This window comes from Vombatus ursinus, unplaced genomic scaffold, assembly GCF_900497805.2.
Source record: "Vombatus ursinus unplaced genomic scaffold, bare-nosed wombat genome assembly UNPS02011334.1, whole genome shotgun sequence".
NCBI classification, from domain to species: domain Eukaryota; kingdom Metazoa; phylum Chordata; class Mammalia; order Diprotodontia; family Vombatidae; genus Vombatus; species Vombatus ursinus.
The window spans coordinates 6,996,281-7,016,908 of NW_020951112.1; the positions used below are offsets into that span (position 1 = coordinate 6,996,281).

At 37.3% G+C, this 20,628-nt stretch overlaps 1 protein-coding gene across 1 annotated transcript in view; it reads right to left on the reverse strand.

Moving 5' to 3' along the window:
• Positions 1–3,470: 3,470 nt before the first annotated feature.
• NEDD1 (neural precursor cell expressed, developmentally down-regulated 1) overlaps positions 3,471–20,628 on the reverse strand; it is a 63,881-nt gene continuing 46,723 nt past the window's right edge. The window contains exons 10-15 of the mRNA XM_027855865.1: positions 17,759–17,806; positions 17,349–17,551; positions 14,967–15,123; positions 9,308–9,464; positions 5,878–5,944; positions 3,471–5,406 (exon numbers count right to left, since the gene is read on the reverse strand). Coding sequence (XP_027711666.1) covers positions 5,302–5,406; positions 5,878–5,944; positions 9,308–9,464; positions 14,967–15,123; positions 17,349–17,551; positions 17,759–17,806 — 737 coding nt within the window. The 3' untranslated portion in view covers positions 3,471–5,301. The remainder of the gene's footprint in view (positions 5,407–5,877; positions 5,945–9,307; positions 9,465–14,966; positions 15,124–17,348; positions 17,552–17,758; positions 17,807–20,628) is intronic.

Consider the following 20,628-nt stretch of genomic DNA (forward strand, 5'->3'; position numbering starts at 1 on the left):
AGGGGGAAGGAGGGAGCGAATTTGTAACTCCATTTGTTTTTAAATGTTAAAGATTGTTATTACATGTAATTGGAAAAAATATTAAAATTTTCACCTAAAAACAAAGAAGGGATGGAGGAAGGAAGGTGAAAGAGAAGAGGTGGAAGGAGGGAAGAAGTGAGGAAGACTATCAGGACAATGGCCAGGATAGCGAAGGACCTTGAGATCAAAACATGAAGATTGGCGAAAGGAATTGGAGATGCTTACAGTGGAGAAAAATTAGGGGACACAATAGTTACCACCAAGTTTTGGAAGAGCTATCACATGAAAAGAAGATCAGACTTGTTCTGCTTGGCTTCAGCAGACAGAACTGGGAACAGTGGGTTGAAGTTTCAAGTCAATGTAACAACACAACCATTTTTCTGGCTGATCTAATTGTTAGAAAGGGGAAGAAAGCACATTAATAAAGTGGCTCACAACATACAGAAGAAACCCTAAGCAGGTTCAGAAGATGACAGCGCCATGTGGGACCACTCTGCTTAAGAAAAAAAACCAAGTTGTCCATAACAAGATTTGCAGTTTCATGAATGATCTTGGCATATGGAAAAGATCATGTTTGTGGGTGTTTATCAAGTTCAGAATAGAAAAAAAATTAAAAATTAAACAAAGCAATGAGAAGTGCCACTGCAAGCATCTAACACTTAGAGCCAACATTCTCCAGACTCTACCTCTCATTCTCCATTCAACATTTCACATGCAGTGATCCACGTTTTGTCTTTTTAACTTAGTCTCTCCATTTCTAAAATAATTAAACATGGCTATTTGTCTCCACTGGCTACCTGGCAACTAACAGCCTTTCCCTGGCAGGGCTTTCTCCGCTACTATGGGGAAGCTCAGAATTAGCTCAAGGCTTTGGACAGCTTCAATGGTAATACATGACTCTACGAGGAGTTCTCAGGAGATTGCCAAGGCAGAGTCCTCTAGGTAGGAGGGGAACATTTGGGCCCACCACCAGCTGTGGCTGCCACTGATGGACAGGGGGTTTTGCCCTTTAAAAACCTGGCCTTCTAGAATCCCCAGTGACCTCTACCCTGTGAGGAGGCATCAGAGGAGAACCTGAGTGCCCCCAAAACCTTACTGCTCAAAAATGCCCTTTTTATGGCTGGGTAGAAGGCAATGTTTCAGTCTCAAGTAAAAACTCTCAGTCATTCACCTACTTGTCATATGCTGAATACAGTAAACTACAACTCATTTGACCTATGACAAAATGACACGTCAGTTATAGGAATTCACAGGATCTTAGCTCGAGAGCTAGCAGGGACAGCAAAGGCCATTTAATCCAACCCTCTTTCCTTCCAAATCAGGAAACTGAGGCCCAGGACCATTAAGAGACAGGCCCAAGGTCACCTAGGCTTATGTTTCCAGGTAGGATTTGAATTCTGACCCTCTGACTCCAGAGCAAGTGCTCCTTCCAGCAAACAACATGAGCTTTCTACCTACCAATGAAGTTGAACATTAAGTTAACAGCAAAGTTCGGCTGAACGGATCATTTTGCCATGGAAGGTGCCTCTTGAATGGACTTTCCTCGGCATGATAATGCTTGATAAGCTCAAGTTCTTACAAGGCTTTTTTTAAACAACCTGTTAATAAGCTACGCCAAAGATCCACGTGGCGTCTTTAAAGTACAACGTCCCCAGGATCAGATCATCGGACACTCAGCCACGTTCCAGGGCATGCACGCAGAAGGGCTTTTAATAATTACTGATGAAAACAATGACTTATAGCTGCAAGAGCTCTTACCAACTGACTATTCCTTGTATCTATTGACTAGAACATTGTTCCCTGAACATCAATCTGGCTCACTTCTAAGCAGAAGAATGGAATTGGAGAGCTGTGCTCTCATGACTTATTGGAGAGGTGACCAGGGCTAGGAATCAAGACCTTGATCTCTCAGAGCCTCGGTCTCCTTGTCCGTAAAATGAGGAGTTTGGGCCGGATCATCCAAAAGGTGTCTTTCAGATCTACACTCCACCATCCTGTGATTATCGGATCTGACAAAGACAGAAGTTAATCTACAAATACAGACAGCCCCTGAAATCTTCTTTAGCTGAAGTCAGGTGTTTGAAGATACAATACTTCTATCATTGGGGTAGTTTTTCAGGAAAAGTGGCTACTTACATTTTGCTCTAAAAGAAAGTATTCGCATTTCACAAAGCAGTAGATAATGCATGTTTTAAAGAATATTTTCAGTTTTTCTGTAATTACTCTAAAACAAAATATAAGAATTAGAAAAAAAAAAAACTCCTCCCCCACCCCAACCAACAAGCTCATTTTGAAACTAATAAGGAAGTTACTGTCGGCCCATACTCTCATTTCATCTTTTTGTGTTTACGTATCCAATTACAAAGCATAGAAATTATGTGACAACAATCTCTAAAATCAATACTTCTTAATACACCTTAAGGGCAGAATATTTAGAGTTTGGTGGGAAAGTGCCATCTAGTATATTTTAGTAATTTACAACTATAACAAGAACAACAACAACGACAGCAGAATGTGCAGACCAACTATTCATATGCCAGGTGCTTTACAAATAATTATCTCATTTGATTCTCACAACAACTCTGGGAGATAGGCGTTATTATTATCATCCCCATTTTCCAGTTGAGGAAACTGAGGTAGATGGCAGTGAAGTGACTGGCCCAGCTACTAAGTGTCAGAGGAACTGAGGCAGATGGCGGTGAAGTGACTGGCCCAGCTACTAAGTGTCAGAGGAACTGAGGCAGATGGAGGTAAAGTGACTGGCCCAGCTACTAAGTGTCAGAGGACGGACTTAAACTCGATACCCAGTGCTCTCTGTACTGTGGCGACCCTCATGGCCTTCACTATACAGACAACAGAAAGAAAATGTCCAATCATACTTTGCAATAAATAAGAGGCCGAGTCAACTTAACCTTCGTGACCCTTTTCCCAAGGATCAAGTGACTTGATGGACGTAAGGCTCTAGATCAAGGCGCACCAGGTTAACAGCAGGCTTCCATTCCCTATCTGTGCGCTCACGAGGCATTTAAAACATCTTTCGCATTTGGAGGAAAAGTCATCAGGGAACCTCAAGAACAGTGACTGCCATATTTATGCAATGTACACTGATATATTATACTAATGTGTAAGTTTTGCTTACTTGTTTGAAGGATTACATTAGTAAAATGATATTGCAGCATGCAGTAAAACCTTTTTTGTGGCTAAAAGTCACTACATTGACATCCCTTTGTTCTTTAATATTTAAAAACCATACTGAGAAAAAGAGCAATGCTCTATTCCTTATTTTTATTTATAAAGTAGTTATTAGGACATTTACACTTATTAAATATTTGTCATTTAACATTCATCTGTCATATTGTTAAACTATTGCTCATTAGCTATGTTCATGTTATTTTTTGAGTGACTATCATTTTCAACTCAGTTAAAAAACTCAAAATGAGGACTGCATATCAGGTATATAGTTTATAATCTTTGGAACAAAGAGCTAAGCCAATGCAATTACAAATCTCATTTACACTGATGAAATTGTAGCTTGAGCGCCTAGGAATACACTGTACCTATGTTAAAGTCTCTGCATTTATTTGGCATTGAAAACTGCCAAAGATTTCTGCTGCAAAGCCAGTAAAACAAAAACTCTACACACACAAATATGAATTGCCAAAAAATGATACAGAGAAAATAATTTTAAAAATACAAACCCTTTTATATTTGGAGCAAAATATAGGAAACTTTACTGCAAATTTATATATTCATTATAGGTATGATTTCACTTTAGTTATTCAAGTTTTTCTAAATACCAATGTTATAATTTTATAATTTGTACTTTTCATTATACTTCAAATGTAACTTATTATATATTAATGAAAACCTGAATCATTTGGGCATTTAACGAAATGGTTTTGAGTTATTTCTAAAACGTATTCAATAGTAATGTAAAACAACTTTCAGCAGCTATCTGACAAGTTGTGAGTTTTGAATAATACTGTATTTTTCTCTTAACTTCCTCCCATGCTGTTTGTCACCACTTAGCTCTTCAGAAACTGCTTAATGAAGAATGGTCTTTAAGTGCCTTTGTGTGTGTGTGTGTGTGTGTGTGTGTGTGTGTGTGTGTGTGAGATTCACTTGAAAACCATACATTTGATTGTAGTGGCCATTTGGATATAATCATGGAAATAACAAACAGAAAAATGAGAGACCTACACTTTGTTAAACTTTTGAATAGATTCAGTGTTTTCTAGATAAGAAACACTGTGGTACCTGTTCTTAGTCTTACTAAAATTTTATCTTGTACAAAAATATATTGAGAATTTTTCAGCGTTTGTCTCCTCTTTACTTAGAGTAAATTAGATTGTTCCAGTAGAATGTAAACTCCTTGAGGACAGGTAAAGACTGTTATTTCTTTTTGGTTTTCGCATCACTTGCCACCTAGCACAGTACCCGGGACACATTCAGTGTTTAATAAATTCTTGCCTGCTGTTGTTGAAATAACATCTAAGTATTCACCATGAAGTCTGCACTGATTACAAGTCTAATCATGTTCACTGAACCTTCACAAAATAACTCAGCACATTAACTCACATGATGCCAATAAAGAAAGTAATAAAGTATTTTTATAAAAATCTCAAATAGCTCACTTACCAAAGTAACTTGACCTATAAAAACCAATAGTAGGTTATTTTTTAAGTATAATACTCTTATAACAAACACAATAGTTTCAATATGCAATCCCAAAATTTTAGTTTTTCAAAACATACAGAATGAATAATAAATATGCTCATGTTTAGCTCTGTCATAATAATGAAATAATTGCTAATCAACCCTGTATTTTATTAGCTAATTACTTAAAAATTCCAACTGTCATATTAAAATGACTTTCAGAAAAACAAGACATTCCAAAATTATAAATTTGAGCTGACAAAAAAACTGGAAGGCAATGTGTTAATTAAAAATAGATCTGTGAAAAATCTACATAAAATATAATTTTATGCAAATTTCTTTTTCTTATGAAAAGAGGCACTTAGTGTATACAACTGAAGTTTCAGTACAATAAACATCCTATGGACATTTCTATTATGCAAAAGGCATTTTTTACAGTTTCATCACAAAAATACAATTTTTAAGAGCAGTCAGTTGAGATGTAGTGGTGATCGATAATCTACAGTTTGTATAAAAAAAAAACAACTCACGACTCTTCAGAAATCACAAAACAACACTGAGTCAATATTTCTGTGCCGCCAAGGCCATTCTAAATGACAAAACCAACGTTTCCAAGTAAAACTTTTAAAAATTGGTCCGAAGTTTTTTGTTCTCTTCTCGTAGTCTCTCAATTTCAGCTACTAAACTTTCATTGACTGAGTACCTTTCAAGTAAGGAGTGCATTTCATTCTAGGAGGGAACAAAATCAATAGTGAAACTTGATTTGGCAATCTGCCCTTTCGGTTGATAATTTTTCCCATTATGATCCCCTCTTTCAAATGGCTAATAAGAGCTCTTCTCCTATATTCAAGTTACCCTTTGTACATCATGTTAAAAGAAATGCAATTGAAACTGCTGGGATTCTTATAAATCTAGGAGCTTTTGTGTGCATAACCTTCTAAAGGATGAACATGTAAAAAAAAACAGACTTATTTAACTAGGATCCCATATTCATTTCTTTCATCCCACATATACAGTTAAAAAATATAATTGGTTAATTAAAACCCATTTATTCACTCCACTCCTATTATTCCTTATTTAGATAGCTTAGCAACTAGATTTAACAGTTAAGTAAAAAATAGCTCGAGATGCCCTCTCGATAGACTTGCTAACTTTCCAGCTGCTCAGAGTACATTTTTATACACCACTTGCAGTACATACCAATTGCATATGGAATTGTTTAATCATCTCCACTTGCAAATTTACAATGTCACGATGACATGCTTCCCTAGGAAAACAAGAACAAAGAACATCATAACACAGGAAAGTCAATCCATCATATCTTAAAAAGTTATCTACCAACTTCTTTTCTTCATGCCATTTTTCATGGTATCTACTTTTGGTTCAAGGGCATTTCACTGTATTAATTCCTACAGGATTGTCAATGAGTTGGTTCAAAAAAATGTATGATCTCTGGTATAATGGTGGGGAGGGGCAACAGTCAGGAGAAGAAATGCTTTTGGAAGTATTCCACAAAGCAGACTTTAGACTCCCCTGTGGTAGAGTTCTCAGTACAAATCACCACTGGGAAAATTCTACACATGTCTAACTATAGATCTATGTTCATTTACCCAGTGGCCCAAGTTCAGATAATAAACCGGAGCCATAAACCTCACCTAATTTGGCCTGTGTATCTCTATATTTTAGAATTATATTCCATAAAGATTCATTTAACAAATACTTGTAGAACGCCTATTAAATGCAAGGTACTGTATGGAATTACTATGCCAAGTAAATACAAATAAGAACACAGCCCTAGTCCCTGCCCTCAAGAGGATTGGTTGAAATCATGTGTATGTGAGTATATGTGTGTGAGTACATGTATATGACTGTGAGAGAGGGGCAGAGACAGACAGTGTTAGAATATGAGGTTTGAACACATGCCATACGACAAACGCCATAAGAAAGCAACATAGTGTTAACAGGGGATTCTGAGAAGGGAAAAAATAATTTCTGCTTAGAGTAATCAGATTAAGTAGGAATTCAGCTGGTGGAAATGGAGAGGACAGAGTTTCTACTGAGTTGTTTCTGAATCAGTTTTTATTTATATTTCTTAAACCAAAGAGGAGAGAGAGAGATGACTGAGACTTGCTCATCATCTCATAACCCAAGCACAGTCAACTGAAGGCATGTGGGGAAGAACCTGACAAGAGTTAGCTGAAAACCACTTCACACTGAATCAAAGCAAAAATTCTCCTCTCTCCTACAATTCCTTCCTTCCTTCCTACCACTCAAGGCCTCACTGCACATTTATGTTTCTTCTCTGAGCAAAACCCCACACTGCTACCACGCTACAGATGCCATCTTTCCCCACATCCCAAAACTGCCTCTTATGTTTCCCTTCAGGCTCAAAACAAAAAAAAAATTAACACCTGGCTCTAAGAAACTGGAAGGGTGAATTGATGCCACATATTACAACCGCAGAGATACTTCTGTTGTATAAAAATTAAAATAATTATTTTCAATTATATGAATGGCTTATACTTACATTTAATTTCCATGCAGCACACTAACAATAGTACATATCATTAAAAGTAGGTAAGATTAACTGCTTTAAGTTACTTAATTTCAACAAGTTAAAATCTTCATAGTTTGTTTTTCAATTAACAGGGCTGCCCACTCACAATTATAAAAAAGGTGAAAGCACAAAGGTAGAAATGAGGGGGCTCAGGAAAATGGATATCAGTGTCAAAGGAATTGAGTTAAATTATTTTTTGGGCAGAAGACTGTAAAAGAAAATGCTATAAACCAATCAACTGATGGCGAAGTCTACTGTGGTAGAATGAGCTAAAAGTGGAATTTCTGCTAGATATATTAAGAATATATAAACTACAACTAGAAGGCTGTTAAAGCTCATTACAGCATTTGCAGTGTCCACAGGACATCTCAACTATGTCAATGGTTCTCAGATGTTCTAATTGCACCAATACCATTCCCATCACCACTGTTCCTGGCATCACAGATGATTTTAGAAAATGTCATGACAGTCATTTGACTTAGAGCATCTACTTCAGGAAATTCTGGACTAGAGAGATGACCTCTAAGAGTCCTTCACTATCAACAAAATGTGCCGAGTACGTAATTTAATATCACTTGGATCCTTTGCCCAAGGCAGGATGGTGAGGGAGGGAAGGGGGAAGGGGAAAGAATGTACACTTAATTATCCAGTACTAATGCAAAGGAAAACATTACTGAATTTGAACTAGTTTTTTTTTTTTTTTAAATAAAAAAGCAACTGACCAATAACTATAAATAAAGGGAAATTGTTAGCCTTAGAAATTTATGTTTAAACAAAAAACAAACTTTAGGCTGACCGATCAACATGTATTTGGTGACACAATGACAATAAATGTTTTTTGCCTTTCTCAGGATCTAAGCACAGTGCCTGGCACTCTTCATAAAGGAAACAGTCCCTACCCTCAAGAAGCTTACATTCCATCACAAGAGAATATGTGTATATACATAAATATAGGAAAATACATTCAAAATAACTACAAAGTCACATTTTCTTTTGGGGGGTAGTGAAAACACTAGCAGTTGGAGGAATCAGAAAAGATTTCACGTAAAAGAACTCACTTAAGCAGAGTTTTGAAGGAAACAAAGAAGTCTCCAGGCAGCTCTATGTGAGGTTTCACTTGCCCCAGGGTTAATAGAGAAGAAGATTATAAACTCAAGGTAGCCTTTTGTTTTTATCCTGTTAGCTCTTACAACCTCCTGGCTACCCAAATGTCACCTTTCCCCTCCCCTTCCCTTTGTAGCAATATTTAAGATCTATAGACTTCTCATCTTTTTCTTTCAGAATGCTCATATATCCATTATAAATGTTCTTAAAACAATACATCTCAACAAAGGACTACCAGCTTTCTATAAATACCCTGCCAATAATAATCCATCATGGACTATGAGAGGTGTTAAATAGCTGTGTAGGACTTTTAAAAAAAGGCAACCAACCCAGTAATTAAACCATTTCAAATACTTGAGGGAAGACACTGACGTAGCACCACTTTTAACAAATTACTTTCTCAACTTTCTAGCAGCTTGCGGAAAGGCTGAGAATTAAAAGGCTAGGGACCAACAAAAGTCACCCAAAAAAAGCCACAAGCAGATGTGTTCTATTCATAGAACACATGTCTCATAATTGCTTTTTAAAATGTATTTCTCCACTGTATAAATAAGTGGCACATTTGACAGATGATCTGTAAAGTCTTATATTTAAGGGACCTTGTATAAGGGAAAACCAAAAACTATACGCTTTCTGTTTTTCGAATTTCAGCAACATTATTTTGTTAACAAAAGCTTCTAAACTGACAGCTTGCCTGCTGAACTGCAGCTGCCAGGTTGCCCTGAATGAATGAGCCTTTCACTGCAGGATAATCAGTAAATGCAACAGACTGAGGTCAACATCATAATCCACTACATTTTTGCTAAAGTCTTACTGAAAAAGAAGTCTAGTTTTTTACTTCAGGACTGGAAGCAGAAACTTCAAAGTACTAGTCACTGCATTTTAGTTTTTATTTGCTTGTGCTACAAACAAGAAAACAAACAAAAAACAAGTCAAGAATAGGGGGAAAATAATTTTATTAAGTAATACCTAAAGTCATCCAGTGTGTCCTGTATCATGTTCTGGATAAAATGGATTTGAACAGATGTCAGCGGTATGTGTGATATATTGTTTCCAATGGTATCTGCTATTTTTTCTGAAAGCGAATTGGCAACTCCAGAAGTAACAGAGGACATTATCTTTGGATCTAAAATAGATGAAAAACAATCAGACATTTCTAAAAAACAAAATACCTGGGAAGTAAATGGTGGAAAAACTGGGGAAAAGAACTAAGTTTCTATTACATTTAGGAGGGAAAATGTCTCTAAAATAGATCCCAGGAACTTTCTATTATGTTTCTTTCTCACAGTCATTTATCTGTATTTATAAACTGTCAACGGACTAATGTGATAACACATGACAAGGGGATTCATCTTAAAATTTCTATAAACTATTTCTCTATCTTACATAAAACAAACATCACAAGTTGGTTATAGTTCAACAATAAGAGAACACACGAGTAAAGATAAGTACTGCTAAGAGATAACTGGCTAAAAATGCTCTTGAAATATTAGACCAACATCCAGAAAGAAGATGAATAAAAGTTAAAATACAGAGGAACCTCGTATTTAGTCATAGTAAATACAGTCTAATGCTAAGCGACAGTTCAATGTTTAGCTAACATTTTTGTTAACATCTTTAAATGTGATTGAACTGTATGTTTTTCTGTTCAAAGATTTAAATGTCAAAATTTCCCTTCTTCAGAGAACTGTTACAGATAGATGTATGTCAGAAGTCCTAAGAGTGAGCACTAAAATGTTGTAAAAAACCATCTAATCATGAAGCAACATCTGGTGGCTAAATCTGGTGGCCTGAATCCTTGGAAGGATTCAAGCCAGATTTGTGTTATACCTAAAATTGTAGAATCTTGGGCTGGAATTGACCTTTGATATTATCTAGTCAAACCTCTTATCCACACAAGAACCTCCTCTGTGACATCCCTGATCAGCAGTAATAGGCACTCTCACAAAGCATCTCATTCCATTTTAAATAATTCTAATTTTTAGAAAAGGTTTTGGTTATTGTTTGTTTAATGAGCCCAAATTTACCTCCCTAAAACTTTAAACTATTCTTGTGCCATAAAGAGTAAATTTTACTTTTTATACAACTAGTAAGCCAGTCAACTAGCATTTACCAATGACTCCTATGTCTGCAGGCTGCTATCACTGCACTCCAAGTTTTCCCTTTTCTAGACTCAACATTTCCACTTCAAAGATTCATAAAATCTCAGAACTGGAAGGCCCTCCCCTGAAGGAAGGCCCATTTACAACACCCCTGATGACTCATGAACCAATCTGTATTTGAAAACCTCGGGTGAAGAGAAACCTACTCAATACCTCTTCCTGAGACACTTCATTCCATGTCTGGCTATTGCTAATTGTTAGAAAGTTCAACTTTCTCATCAAAAGACTCTATAATTCCCACCCACTGATACCAGCTTTACCTTCTGCCAAGCAGAATAAATAGAATCCCCTTTCCACCAGAAAATCCTTTAAATACTTGAAGACATCTATCATGTCCCACCCTGGCCTGGAGAACAGACGTAACTTTCCCAATCCCTTCTACTGATCCTTTTGTGACATGATTTCTATTCCTCTCACCATCCTGGAAGCACCTCTCTGGACACTCTCCAGCTGATCTAGACCTTGGAAGAATAAAGAAGGATTATCCCCTCCTTCTGTGTGGCCACCATGCCATTTAAGAAGCTGCCAAATCATGCCCCTGTCTCACACACAGGTTACAGTCCACTAAACATCCTAATTTGTTTCCACACAAACTGGTACATAGCCATACCTCCCACTTGTGCAGGAAATTCCTCAATCCCAGGGGAAGACTAGACAATTATCCCTAATAAATCTCATCTTATTAGATATAGCCCATTGTTCCAGTCTGTTAAGTTCTTTTTGGAATTTGACTGTCTTACACATGTTAATGATCCCTCCCCTCCCTGCATTGTGTCTTCTGCAAATCTGGTATTTGTGACAGTTTTCAAGGTCCTCATAAACACGCTGAAGTTCAAGCTTACAGCCCAGGATAGGTCCTTGGACCACTCTGCTAGAGACCTGCCTGCAGGCTAAAGGCCTATTAATAACCACTCTGTGGGGTGGTAATTCAACCAGTTGAGAATATTGTACCGTTGCCTGGCCTGTATTTTTCTACGTTATCCTGAAGGATGGCATTGGAGCCTGTCAAATGGTTTACTGAAATATGGGCATACCAGAGTTATGGCATTCCCCTGATCTATTAGACTAGTAATCCTATCAAGAGCAGAAATGAAGTTAGTATTATGACCCTGATGAAGCTTTGTGGGATCTTAGGAATAAAAAAACAAAACAAAACAACCAGAAACACTTTCCTTTCTAAAAGGTCACAGTCTATCTCTTAATCAGGGCTTCTTAATCTTTTTGTGTAATGGACCTGCTTTGGCAGTCCAGTAAAGCCTATGGACTCATCAGAATAATGTTTTAAATGTATAAAATAAAATACAAAGATTACAAAGAAAGTATATACATATATATATATACACACACACACACATACATAAATGTGTACACATACATTTACACATGTATAAATATATATATACTCACACAGACACAGAAAACAAGTTTACAGAACTCAGGCTGAGAAGATCTTTAACAATACGTTAAGGAATTCCAGGAATTGAACTCCATTCTCTGCCCTTTTTGGAAAACTAGGAAATTTGTCAAGTATCGTGACAGATTTCCCATTCTCCACTGGTAACAGCATAGCGATTATATCTTCCTATTCTTTCAGAACTCAGGGCTGTAGTTTGTTGTACTCATTAAGGATAGCTAAGCGTTCTCTAATTTTCCTCTTTTATTTATGTCTCATTTCCCTGTTCAACATCTTTTATCCTTCCCAATACAAAGACTGCTCTTGTAGGAATTGAAATTAGCAAGAGGTGACCAGTTCCATCTTCTTGATATCAATCACTTTCACTATCCTATCCCCTGAGAGGTGGTCTTATCTCTGCCATAAAAAAGATCGTTTTTATTGTTGTTCTTAGCATTCACCTCCAGCCCCACTTCACCCAAAGATTTGCATTATCTTACATGAATGTGCATCTTTTATATTTGTTCTTAACTTACTGCCCTTCTATCTTCTACCTTTTTAAAATCTGGAGCTGGACAACAAATTCCCTCTATCCTCAATGGTCTCTAGACTGAGTACTCCTTTTCTCAATGGAATAATTCATGCCTATGCATTCAAAACCTCTGGCTATGTGATTCTAATTCCAAGACCAACTCTCCTTCTATGTATCATTAACTGCTGTGTGTCAGGCTATTTCTGCCTTTTCTGATAAATACTGACTACTGTCTATTACTCATTCTTTCTACTGATATTTTTCCCATGCCATACTTGCTACTCTCTACAGTTATCCGGCTTAGCAGCTACCATGTGGATAGTTTTGTTTTTTCTTATTTCCTCCATTGTCTATTTAAGGTTCTCTTTTTGATTTTATGAATCTTCTCGCAAATACATATTTTAATGGCCCTTTTTAGATACAGTGCATCCCCAGATAAAAGTCCATCACTCACATTCTATTTAGCTGTGGTCAATAACCAAGTCCTTCAGCTGCTCACTTCCCAAATTTAGCTTTTCTCTTCTGAATCTACCTCAGGAAGACAAAATGCCTCACTGTTGTTAAGGTCAGATCAACACATGGTCACTTTCAGTAACCGTGACTTGTGTCTCCTTATGGTCATGAGCTTAAGGTGGTGCCTGGGGGTTATCAATCATCATTCCTTGCAGTAGAAGAATCTGTTCTTTGCTCAGTGAGGTGAGCTCTGTCCTCTCTAGGAAGAACTTCCTAATCGATTCTTCATCTCCAAGGACTGTCCGTTGTACTTTTTCGCCCCTTCCTAGCCTGTGTCCCATTCTTCCATCTTCGTAGGACCAAAGATCAAGAACTAGACCCCCAAGGCCATCTACTGCAACACCCTCATTTTATGACTCAGATGCTACTGAGGTCCCGGAATGTGAAGGACCTTGCTCAAAGTCTCAAGGCGGGAAAGTGTCAAAGGTGCAATTGGAATCCAGCTGTTCTGATGCCAGAGCCAGAGTTTTTCCCACACTGCCTCCTCCAGCCTCTGGACAAAGGATAGCATCCTTCAGAGTGTTTTGCCTTCCCTTCCCATTGACGTCACTACCTGTCACTAATGAGCGCAAGACAGCTTCTAGCAAACACTATCTCCCCTTGTAACCTTCACAATTCATCTAGTAAAAATCACGAAATAACATATTTGGGGAAAATATCTTCCTCCTTTCAACATTTTATTTCTCTGAGATGAAATTATTTCAAGCAGCTATGTGCTCTTCTCATCTAGGTAAGTAAGTAGATCAGTAAATAAGAGGACCTGGAATCAGGAAGACCCATTTACTAGAGGACTCCGAGCCAAGTCACTTAACCTCCCTCAGCTTCAATTTCTTCATTTGTAAAATGGAGATGATAAAAAGAGCCTCTGCCTCACAGCATTGTTGTGAGGATCAAATGAGGTGACCGTGGCACTCTTCAAACATGAGTCATTATGATGAAGATTAGCATCTTGCCTATCTTGGACTGACTCTCTCTTATGTGTCTGTCCTGCTCTTTCCAGTCTGTCCTTCTCCTGGAGAGGATAAATGAAAACTAGGAGCCGCCCAGCTCTGCCTTTTCTGTCATCTGTTAACATGAAACTATTATCCTCAACAGTGATCCTCTTCCCTCCTTGTTCTGATTGCTTTCCAAAGCCCTGTGATGCCCTTTGTGCCTTTCACCAGAGTCAGATCACTGCAGGCGTTAGCTTTTCTGACACAGACCTTGCAGGTCCACATCAGCTGCACTAGTCATTGGTTACACGTCTCCTCTGCCGGCGGCTGAACAGGTCCTCCTAAAATCTGAGCCCACTGGAGGATGTTCCATGCAGTCATGGCGGCTTCTTTGCAGTCTTGTCTCTTTCTTACCCACAGGGTCATTCCTTCGTCTATTACTGGAATTTCACATCGTGATTATGTAAAATTTTTGGTAATTTGATCACTGGATATTTTTTGGTAATTTTTAAACATGAAATTGTCCATCCCTTTTCCTTTCGCAGTCTCTGGTGGTGGTGTGACACCAATCACTTTTCTTAGCTCTTCAAAGGCTGCTTTCCTACAGTCCAATGTACATTTCTCACAATGGCTAGCATCCCCCTCCCTTCCCTTCCCTTTACTATTATGAACTCTAAGATTACAAGGGTTACCTAGTCAAGCAACAATGAGTCATATCTGAAAAAAGGCTCCAGTGCATGAGAATCACCTTACAGAAGGTGTTGGATCCTGGAAAATGTAATGAAATAGTACAGCTATATTTGCTGATTCATATACAATGATAATTTCCTTCTGAATTCTTCCAAAAACTGAAAACAAAGTCACCTTGGACATGTGAACTAAACCTAAATACGTACTTGGGAAATATTTAAATAAATAAAAATGTATTCTTAAAAAGAGAGAATAGGAAAAAAACTAAATACTACATGTCCCAAACCTCTTTTCCAAACTCAGTGCTCTCTACTGTATTTATTTAAATTTTTCAAGTTACATTTCTAAAATTTTTGAATCCATGTACACATAAAGAAGACATCAACAAGCAGTTTTATGCACTTACTAGCTATGGTAGTTCCACTGATTGGGGACTCGTGTGTCAAATGGCCTTGAATTTCTCTCTCTGGCCTTTCTGTTTTCTCAGGACTTCTCGTTGCATTAGAGGTTGAGGAGGTACTCAGATTTCCAGATTCAGCACCAGAGGAGATGAACTTGGCAAGCTTCAAATTTATAATAACAACTCATTTTAGCAATATATTTGTAGCTTCCAGTTTTTAAAAATATATTAATCTAGGTCAACAGATTTTTATCTTCTTTTTGGAAGTGGAAAAAAGTCAGAAAAAAAGTAGTATTTGGGCCAATTATTAAGATAAATCTTCCTAAAATGTCTGAACTAGGCTCACTGACCTCCTCAACAAACACAAAAACAGACTGTTTTTGACAGCCTAATAAAGAAAAATCCAATCATCCGGAACATTTATTCCTAAATACCATTTTCAATAGAAATATTATCTGGCAAAATAGGATTCCTTGTGAGAAAAAAGGTGTAGGTTTGACTCATACCATAAATATCTGTTAAGCAGTTTAAACAGCACTTTCATTCTTCTTGAACAACATGTATATTGATTGCTTCCTTCCTCTCAGGAAAGAAGCAGTGGATGACAGGTACAGAATGATACCTATTCTATCCATGGCAGTCCCTGACAGTTTTATAAAGCTTTGTTTTTTGTTGGTTTTGTTATTGTTAGAAGAAAGTTACCATGGCAGATATCATTGAAATAACTATTGGAAAATGGCTATGATATTAAAAAAAATTACACTAATGAAATATTTTAATAATCTGCTTTAACACATTCAGTACAGCTTGAGACTACCAATGGTGCTCTTAACATGAATAAAAATCATATTCTATTGTGTGACTATTTATCTATAACTCATTGGCCTTTCTGCATAATGTTTTTACTAGTGCCACCTCTCATGAAGAAGAAAGTTTTTGTAGAAAATAAAATGATTTGTCAAGTAGGCTAAATTCTAGTCTTAGTGCCACTGATTTGCTACATAGCTTAGTCTAAATTATTTAAATTACTTAGAATTTTACATTCCAATGGATATAAGTTCCAGGTGAATAGGGGTGCAGAGTGATCTGAAATCCACTTATAAAGCATCTTGTTTATAAAGGAATAAAGAAAATTTAGCCCATCTGAAAACTGTGAGGTGGTACTTCAGAGTTGTTTTAATTTGCATTTCTCTAATCGATAGTGATTTAGAGCATTTTTTCATATGACTATAGATAGCTTTGATTTTTTTCGTCTGAAAACTGCCTGTTCATATTCTGTGACCGTTTATCAACTGGGGAATGATTTGTATTCTTCTAAATTTGATTCAGTTCTCTACATATTTTAGAAATGAGGCCTTTATCAGATATTTGCTACAAAAATTTTCTTCACAATTTTTTGCTTTCCTTCTAATTTTGGTTCATTGGCTTTACGCAAAAATTTTTTAACGTCATATAATCAAAATCATCCACTGTACATTTTGTAATGCTCTCCATATCTTGTTTGATCCTAAATTCTTCCCTTATCAATAGATCTGATGGGTAAGCTATTCCATACTCTTCTAATTTGCTTACGGTGAAACCCTTTACATGTAAATCATTACCCATTTTGACCTTATCTTAGTATATGGTATGAGATGTTGGTCTATACCCAGTTTCTGCCATACTGTTTTCTGATTTTCCTAGTACTTTTTGTCAAATAATAAATTTTTGTACCAAAAGCTTGGATCTTTGGGTTTATCACACACTAGATTACTATTAACCTCCAGTCTTACACTAAGTAACATCGAGTGTTACTTTAAAATTATTGAAGACTATTTTTAAAACCATGTCTAATTCCTTCAGTTATTCCAAATGCACTAAAGGTCAGCTTCAGATTCTTAAGAAACATCTAAAAATGGGTCTTTACCACGTATTTACTGAGGCCTGCCCCACATGACCCAGCAAGTATGCCTCTATTGCACCAACAATACAATTTCCAACAGCCTTCTAACAACAAAGTGCACTGTCCTCCATTCAGGTCATACTCCAATTCCTCATGGTGCAGTGGAGGTGACTGAACTCCTGAATCACTGGTCCATATCACTGGTCCATAAATTCTGTCAGGTTTTACAAAGCACAAAAAGCTTGGAGACAGACCCAGAGATAGACCATATGCCTGCTAGCTGAGAGTCAGCCTTGCTAATTCAGCACTAGAGGTGGGCCAGCAGGTGTTGAATCTCCTTGGCCAACGAAACTCATGAAGACTAAAGGTGCAAAAACATCTTAAACTGCATTAAGAGAGCATTAGCCAAACCTATAAAATCACGAATCTGGTTAAGTATTAAAATACATTACCAAAAAAAAAAAAAAAACAACAACAACCTGATGGAAATTCTCCTGCAAAGGTACCTGTTTTAAGGGTTCCCTTGATTCCTGTTTTCCCGGCTGCATCTTCTTACTCTCAGTTGCGATATCTTGACTTTCATTCTCTTCTGTAAGTGGGGATTCCATTGAGACATGAAGAGAGCTATGATGTGATCCTGGCATGTTTGTACTCGATGGTTGTTTTCTTGTTGGAAACACTGCATTTAACTGTGGGAGAAAGTCTAGGCCTAAAAAGAAGGGAAAAGGATTTCTTCTGTACATGATTGATACTACCTATAATCTATACTACATTCCACAAAACAGTAGTTGTGTAAGTAGTTGTTATAAGTAACAAAGAAAATTATTAACTTCACATAAGTCTTAATCTTCAACATAAATCTCTCATAAAAGTCTTCTCTATCAAGATGGGGGAAAAGTGTTGCAAAAGTTCCTACCATCTCCTCTGGCAACAGAGTCCTCACTTGCCTTGTAGACAGCAGCATCTATAAAAAATGATACAGTAAAGAAAAAAGTGAAAACAAAACCAAGGTTCTCATTCCCCTTCTATTCATTGTGAAGCCTCTTAAGGGGAACAAAAAAGAAAATCAGCAGAGGACAAGGGAAGGATTAGAGTTGGCACTTTCCTCTTCATTTCTTCAAGTGGCAGCTACAAGACAATTAAAAAAAAAAAAAGCCCACCACTCTACCATGCCTGTTCGCTTCCTTCCACAATCAATAACTTATTTATTTTACCTCAGATCAGACTCATTTATCAATATATCCAAACGAAACTCCCTTTGGAACAAAGAAAATTTAAGCAAAACTGATCCTACTAAACAACTGTCAGTATATGCACCATTCCATAACCACAGTCCCCCACATTTTAAAAAAAGTACAAAGTACATTTCCTCTTTTTTCCATGTAGGTTGATTTAAATAAGACTGGTAATGTCATATTTAAAGAAGGGTCCTAAAGGTTAGGAGAAATGTGTTCTAATCCTGACTCATTACATACCAGTGAATAAACTTAAGAAAGTCATGATTTCTCCAATCTCAGTTTTATACTACCTATAAAATGGAAATAATGTTACTTGTCCTGCCCATCTCTCATGGTTATTGGGAGGACCAGGAGAGATAATATGGTTTGAAATACTTCAAAACTGATTTTAAAAATTTACACAAGCACAAGATATTTTTCAATTTTTTTAATTAAACTTCATTTTATTTTCAAAGATCTGCCTTTTCTCACCCTCCCATCTCCAAAACAAAAACCCCTCTTTACAAACATATACAGTCAAACAAAACAAATTCCGTTATTGGTTAGGCCCAAAAAAATGTTTCTCAATCTGCACTCTGAGTCTACCACCCAAGCAGCATGTTTTACCCTGAATGTAAGGTATTCTTTTAAACAATTTGATGTTCACTGCTGGTCTGTTCCCACCTACAGCACATGACTCCCATGTCCTCCTATTCTGCCCGGTCTCTTTCTTTGAGTTAAGGAAATTTGTTTTTAGTTTCTTTCTTCTTTTTTTCCAGACTTAATGACTTCTCTTTAACACGTATTTTATAATCTCCCACCTCCCATCTGCCAAACTATCTCCTTCCCCACATTCAAAACCCAACTCAAACAAGTCACATGGCTGGGCTGAAGCATAGGGAATATGAAAAAAAAAAAAAACAAACATGTGAAACATGATTGCAAAGGAAGGGTGGAGTTAGTTTACAGAAAGGCTTGAAAGTCATACTGTTGGTTTGTTTGTTAGGCATTGGGTAGCCACTGAAAGTTAACAGGGAGATAATGTCATAAGCTCTGTGAAATTATGAATATCAATTTGGTAACAAATGGGCACACACTACCTAGCAATCCTTCCATTCAATTCTAACTGAATCAAGGTGTTTTAAACCTCCTCCTCCTCTCTCCTTAAGTCATCAAAATTACCACTATGGTCTCCTCTCTCTCTCAATAGATAACTCTACTTTACTGAAAAGATTGAGGCCATCCAGTGTTAAGTTCATTATCTTCAATCAATAAAAACTGAAAAATCTCTAAGTCCTCACCCATCCTCTAAGGATGAGGTAGCTCACCTATCTGAAGATACTTGTACCCTTGACCTTGTACCACTACAATACCCTCTCTCATCTTCAATGTATCCCTCTTTAATGGTTCTTTCCCTACTGCTTGTGAATATGGTCAGGTCCTGTCATCCCCAAAGGCTAGCATTCTATATCTTCTCTCTTCCTATTAATGGTTAAACGTGCAGGAAGAGTAGGCTAACACTCAGTGCCTCAACTTCCTCACCACCTCAACCTCATGCAAATCTGGCCTTCATTCAAAGCACTCTCTTCGAGTTCATCAATGACATTTTATCTGCCAAACTGCTTTGGTCTTTTTGCAGGCCAAATTCCTGAACATCCTCACCTTCTTTCTTTCCCCAGCTTCCAGGCCAGTGTTCATGGCTCCTCTCTTTTTGTCTGATCACGCCTCTGCTTTGCAGCCCTACTCTGGTTCATCATACCACTCTCTCCTTGCCAGTAAATGTAGGGTTGTTCCCAAGGCTCTGTCCTCAGTCACCTTTTCTCAATACTCTGATGGCTTTAATTATATCCCTTTTCTGCAGCTATCAAATCTATCTATCCATTTTTAATCTCTTTCCTGAGCTATGGTGCATACCAAAATGCTTGGAAATCTCTACCTGGTGATATCATACTGGTATCTCAAAATATCTGACTGAATTTCTATCTCACCATGAAAAAAACCTTTCTTCCTTCCCAGCTTCTGGATTTCCACTATTGGCACCACCATCCTCCAAATCACCCAGGCTTAAAACCACAGTTATCTTTAATTCTTCTTTTTTTTCTTCCAAACCACATCCACTAAGTCTTAATAAGGACTAGTTTAATCGAGCTACAAAAATGTCAAATGTTCTTGCGACTCAAGACCCAACTATGGTACAAACCTTGTTAATATACTACTTGGTCATTAGAGGGGGAGAGGGAGAAGACACAGCATTCCTAATCCAGCTGCTAGGCTGCTTGAGAACCACATTACAATGTCTTGGCCCAGGCTACTAATTAGGGTCTTGGTGTTTAAGAGCATTGTGGAGGTAGTGAGTATTTGTTTGTTTTTCTGCACATCAAGGCAACAAGCTAGGTCAGGCTCCTCAAGGTGCCTAGCAGAAAGCAGCTCACTTCTGCTTGGGGAAATATTCCTTACTCCTCTAGATATACAGCTTCAAGCTGGGCACACTTCACTATGCTTTTCTACAAGCTGAAAGGTCAGTACTCATCTCAGCTTCTTATCTACAGAGAGGCCCACAGGAAGGTGA